Source organism: Hyla sarda, chromosome 4 (assembly GCF_029499605.1).
Source record: "Hyla sarda isolate aHylSar1 chromosome 4, aHylSar1.hap1, whole genome shotgun sequence".
NCBI lineage: Eukaryota > Metazoa > Chordata > Amphibia > Anura > Hylidae > Hyla > Hyla sarda.
Window position 1 is genome coordinate 32,296,223 of NC_079192.1, and position 6,000 is coordinate 32,302,222.

Genomic DNA, 6,000 nt, shown 5'->3' on the forward strand with positions numbered 1-6,000 from the left:
AAGAGACAAAAGGGTTGGGGGTTTCTGTTTTCAGGTGATACTTAAAGGGGTACTCTGCTGCTCCACGTTTGTAACAAACTGTTCCGAATGCTGGAGTACCCCTTTAATCAGTTATTATTGACTGGAACCCTAAATCATCTTTTTTGGGGGGGCTCCATATGAGGTAGCATGGCAGTGCCACCATGTAATCTATCATATCTCAGTTATACCGCCAAAAGCTCTAAGATCCATCATCATGGAGCCTTTATTTCCTGACAATAGAGACAGCATGAGAACTTGTGCATATCATATCAGGTCTGATATCGTCACAGTAGCGCCAAAGCTTTGCCCTACGCTTGGATCCAAAAGAATCTTGTAAGAGTAAACCTGTAGGGTAGAACCCCTCCCCCCCCCACGAGGTTTTACAAACCATTTATTACCCTTTCTGGGATTTGGTACTTTAGGTAAATGTGGGATGCAATGGGTACAACCATTGCCTCCAAATGTAGGTAAAGCTATGTGAGGTGGCCACAGAATGACAGCTGTAACGTAGATAAAGAGCCTCCATATTGCCAGCCCCTTTATTGTTTTGCATGTACAATATGGTGGTCATATGAGTCATTTGGTTACATTCAACCTTTATAAAATAAAAGTCATTTGAGGGCATTCATCTCTTATATTACAGACCCTTTTATCATTCTGTATCACAATCTGTATCTATGTTCATATACAATGGGCTTCCCAACATCTACCTTGGCAGAAGACGCGTAGATGGGCTTGGAGCAATTGACTACAATGCTGCGTTCCATGCGTTCTCCTTCCCGATGTCCTTCACATCATCCTTCCTTTCTCAGCGTCCACCTCCATTCTTCCCCTCAGTATCTACCCCCTCCTCCTCCACATCCTGATAAATTCCCCCTTCTATCCACCACTACACCCCCTCCATCTTCCTCTAATCCAGTCTTGGTGACCCTGTTCCTAACCTAATGTATCATGATGACAACAATCGCCATCTCTTCACCCGTCTTCCCTTCTCTTCGACGTCTTTACCAATTCACTCCTCATCAGTCTCCGTCCATCTTGGGTATCAGTGCCTGCCTTCCGCTGTTTCTTTCCAAATCTCATTATGGTCGCCTCCATCTATCTCCCTGTCAATAGCACCACCGCCCCTGACTTCTCTATTACGATTGAACCTCCATATTCAATACCACTGCACACACACAGTATCTCCATATATTAATCTCCGCCTGTACACAGTATAGCCATATATCAATCTCGGCACCGGCTGTCAACATGAGGCCCATGTATGGTGGCCTGGAGATAGAATATAATTCTATAATATATGTGTCCTGACTAGCAGCGCAGAGCCAACATTGTACGATGCAGCAGGGCTGTGTTTGCCATAAAACCACATATCACTGTTATATGACCTCGGATTGCGGATACATTTACTGCATTCTCTTTACTCTCTCAAAGGACAAATTCAGCTCTGCTACTTCTGTACATATAGTGTCTTTGTGCATAGGGTGTGAAAACGGGCCACACAGAGGATAGATTGTGTGTGACAGAGAAAGGACTAGGAAGGGACGGATAATGCAGAGAAACCAGGGAGGAGGAGGAGGGGAGGGAGAGGTTCTGTGCAGAATGGAGCCTTTGAAGAGGGATGCGTGGCACAGACTCGGGCACTGGCAGTATGTGACATAAGGTGGACTGTCACAGGCAGGGACACGGGAAATGGGGGACAACCAGGGCCCACGATATGTGTGACACAAGGCAATAGATAAAAAGATAGATAGATATGAGATGGATATGAGATAGATAGATAGATATGAGATAGATAGATAGATAGATAGATAGATATTATATAGATATAAGATAGATAGATATTAGATAGATAGATATGAGAGATATATAGATATGAGAGATAGATAGATAGATAGATAGATAGATATGAGATAGATAGATAGATAGATAGATAGATATAGATATGAAATAGATAGATAGATATGAGATAGATAGATAGATAGATAGATACATATGAGATAGATATGAGATAGATAGATATGAGATAGATATGAGATAGATATGAGATAGATAGATAGATATAGATATGAAATAGATAGATAGATAGATATGAGATAGATAGATATGAGATAGATATGAGATAGATAGATAGATAGATATGAGATAGATATGAGATAGATAGATAGATATGAGATAGATAGATAGATATGAGATAGATAGATATGAGATAGATAGATAGATATGAGATAGATAGATAGATATGAGATAGATAGATATGAGATAGATGGATAGATATAAGATAGATAGATAGATATGAGATAGATATATATGAGATAGATAGATAGGAGATAGATAGATAGATAGATATGAGATAGATATATGAGATAGATAGATAGATATGAGATAGATAGATAGATAGATAGATAAGATAAATAGATAAATATGAAAAAAAGATATATAAATAGAGAGAAGATAGATAAATAGATGTTATTTACAGTCACAGATAACACGTGGTACAATTATTATGTCGGGCCATATGTAGCACAGGACAGTACGATACATCAGGCAGTGTGGGGGGGGACATAGGACAAGATGTTTCTGGAAATGGGTCATACAGTAGGTCTAAAGAATTGTGTGACCTAAGACATAACATGTGGAGGGCAAAGGGTGACAAGGGACCCTGTATATAGTCTGTATATAGTATGGTGAGAAACAGAGGATAGATAAATAGATATGAGATACATTAAATGAGTGTGTCGCACATTGCTGAGTATATATGTGTACTTGGGCAGATAACACAATGCACCTTGTGACATCAAGCACCATGTTTGGTTATTATGTATGATAAAGTGTATGATATAGACAGACATGTAATATATATATATATATATATATATATATATATATATATATATACACACTGTACACATGTATATGAATATTTTCTAGTGTGTGCCATGTGACTACACAATGCCCGGGCAGCCACTCCCATCAATGTATTACCCAAGATATGAGCATTGATAAGATATTGGGTGATATACTAATAAGTGCTCACTGTAAATATTCCTCATACAGGCGTGCCTACACGCACACGCGTGCTCACACGCCCAATGACTGCCATGTCTCTTCTATTGTTCTCAAGAACCCCCCACCCCCATGTTCCTGTAGGTACCAGCTGCAACTGGGCAGGGTGTTTGTGGTATCAGTCTGTGCAGTGTCTGCATTTTATACCTCATCCCTCCCATCCATACCAAGTCATCTATTCTGTCTATTATCTATCTATTTATCTAATATCTATATATGATATCTATCCATCTCATATCTATCTATCTCATATCTATCCATCTCATATCTATCTATCTCTATCTATCTATCTATCTATCTATCTCATATCTATCTCATATCTATCTATCTATCTATCTATCTATCTCATATCTATCTATCTATCTATCTATCTATCTATCTCATAGCTATCTCATATCTATATATCTATCTATCTATCTATCTCATATCTATCTATCTATCTATCTATCTCATATCTATCTCATATCTATCTATCTATCTCATATCTATCTATTTATCTAAATTCTATATATCTAATATCTATCTATCATCTAACTCCTATCTATCTATCTATCTATCTATTTATTTATTTATGTAATATCTTTATATCATATCTATCTCATATCTATCTATTTATCTAATATCTATCTCATATCTATCTCTCTATCTCATATCTATCTATCTCATATCTATCTATCTATCTCATATCTATCTATCTATCTCATATCTATCTATCTATCTCATATCTATCTATCTCATATCTATCTATCTCATATCTAAATATCTATCTCATATCGATCTATCTATCTATCTATCTATCTCATATCTATCTATCTCATATCTATCTATTTATCTATCTCATATCTATTTATCTATCTCACATCTATCTCATATCTATCTAATATCTATCTATCTCATATCTTTCTATCTATCTATCTATCTCATATCTATCTATCTATCTATCTATCTATCTATCTATCTATCCATCCATCCATATGGCAGTACCACAGAGCACCAAGGACACACAACATCCTTTTCATCCCTCCCTCCCCCATTTTCTGTCCTTCTCGTTGCTGCATTGTAAGATGCATTCAGGTCCCAGATGGGACTCCCCTGGGATTTCTCTTTCCATCCCTCCACCTTTCTCCGCACCTTCTTCTTCTTCCTCCTCCTCTGCTACCACAGTGGAAAAAAAAATAACCCTATAGCAACCTCCGTATTAACCCTTTCCTTCACAATACATTTTCTAGATAAAGAGAGGGGGGAAAATAAAAAAGAAATAAAGATGGCGGTACTTACAGTCACCATGCTGAGGGAACGTAGGTTGGATCCTGTAGACTTTCGGTTGCGTCTCTCTTGTCGTCGGGTTCCTTTTCTCAACGTTCTGGCGTCCGAGGTGCGCCTGCCCACCCCGCCGCTCCCTTGCCCCCTCCCGGCGGCCGTCACGGGATCGAGACACAAAACCGGATCGTGAAAAAAAAGAAAATAGTCAGAAAAATAAAAAAAAAGATTCAAGCACTAGAGAATGGTTTCTCCGGAAGAGAAAAAAAATCCAAAATGTTTTTTAAAAAATAGTAGAAAAAGATCCCAAAATAGATATATCTATAGATAGAAAAAAATGGTCTCGATGAGGCAGGAAAAAAAGTGCTGTGCAGGCCGTTTGGGGTGGGGGTGGGGGGGGGGGGGTCTTTGTGTGGAATGAAAAGGAAGGGAGGGGGGACACAAGATTTTGGAGACAGGGATTGAGAGAAAGGGAAGAGGGAAGAGTCTGATGTTATTTGTAATGTCTTAATCCCAAAGTAGCGTCACCTTACTCTCCCTTCATGTGAACGGTGTGATCCCCCTCTGCACATTTATATATGGCACTGCGGATGGTGCGGCTCTCTCCGTTATTGGCTGTGGGCAGAGGGAGGAGGAGATGATCAGGAATCTCTCCCTCCTCTCTTCTTGGGATTTTTTTTTCCCTTTCTCCTCCTTTTCTTTGCTCCAGGCCCCCTGAGTAGAGGGACATAGAGGAGGGGACGGTCACACCTGTCAAGCTGCTCCTCTATGTCTCCATCCATCAGCTTCATCACCCGGTGCCCCCATCCCTTGGATCCGCCTCCGATCTTTCCCTAGAAGTCACCCTCCTGTCAATCATCCTCCGCAACCACCTAAACATACTACCCCCCCCCCCCCGACCCTCCTTCTCCAACATCCCCCCCCCCCCCCATTTATCCCCTCTCTCCTGATCCTATCGGCCCATTGCTGTGGTCCTGTCTGATTCCCTGTCACAAATGGAAGGAAGGATGTAATGTGTGTGGATGATGTAGCAGAGCTGAGGTGGCGGGGCTGGACTTGTTTTGCAATGAGATGCAGTCCTGTGAAAAAGAGAAATAATGCACTTAGAGCTTTGGCAGCCCAAAACAGGGGTGTGTGGGGGGTGGGGGGGGGGCAGAGGTAGCAGTCACATGGGGGCACCAGAGTTATAAAGGGCACATGGCAGACACGGGGCCCTGTCACAGATTTTGTGCTGATGCCTCTGGTCCAATACTATATATTTATGTATCAATGAGATTATAATATAGCTCTTACATATGCTGCAGCACTGTACACACAATACTCCTAGTGGGGCGAGTGTATTGGGGTCAGAGTCATGTGGTCTCCAGTTATGTCAGGTGCAGCAACTTTATCAAAGCTTTACAGCACTTTATTTAGTAAAATCAGTCACAAATACGTCACAGGGTGCGTCAAGAATGTGCCGGATGGAGGATGAAGGACGGAAATAAATGAGGAAGAAAGGAGGGAATGAAGGAAGAAAGAAAGATGGAAAGAAAGAGAAAGAAAAGGAAAGGAAGGGAGGGAGATAGGAAGAGAAGGAAGGAAGAAAGAAAGATGGAAAGAAAGAGGGAGAGAAAGAAAGATTGAAAGAAAGAGAAAGAAAGATGGAAAGAA

The 6,000-nt window shown here is 40.5% G+C and overlaps 1 protein-coding gene across 6 annotated transcripts in view; it reads right to left on the bottom strand.

The window, feature by feature from the left end:
- Positions 1–4,859, bottom strand: part of ELAVL3 (ELAV like RNA binding protein 3) — a 79,476-nt gene extending 74,617 nt beyond the window's left edge. For 4 of the 6 annotated variants that reach the window (XM_056570414.1, XM_056570411.1, XM_056570410.1 and 1 more), the window contains exon 1: positions 732–803. In XM_056570414.1, the coding sequence (XP_056426389.1) occupies positions 732–788 (57 nt within the window). In that variant the 5' untranslated portion in view covers positions 789–803. Of the gene's footprint in view, positions 1–731; positions 804–4,365 lie in introns of those variants that run through there. The other 2 variants (XM_056570413.1, XM_056570412.1) reach the window with 2 other exon arrangements.
- Between the last annotated feature and the right edge of the window lie 1,141 nt (positions 4,860–6,000).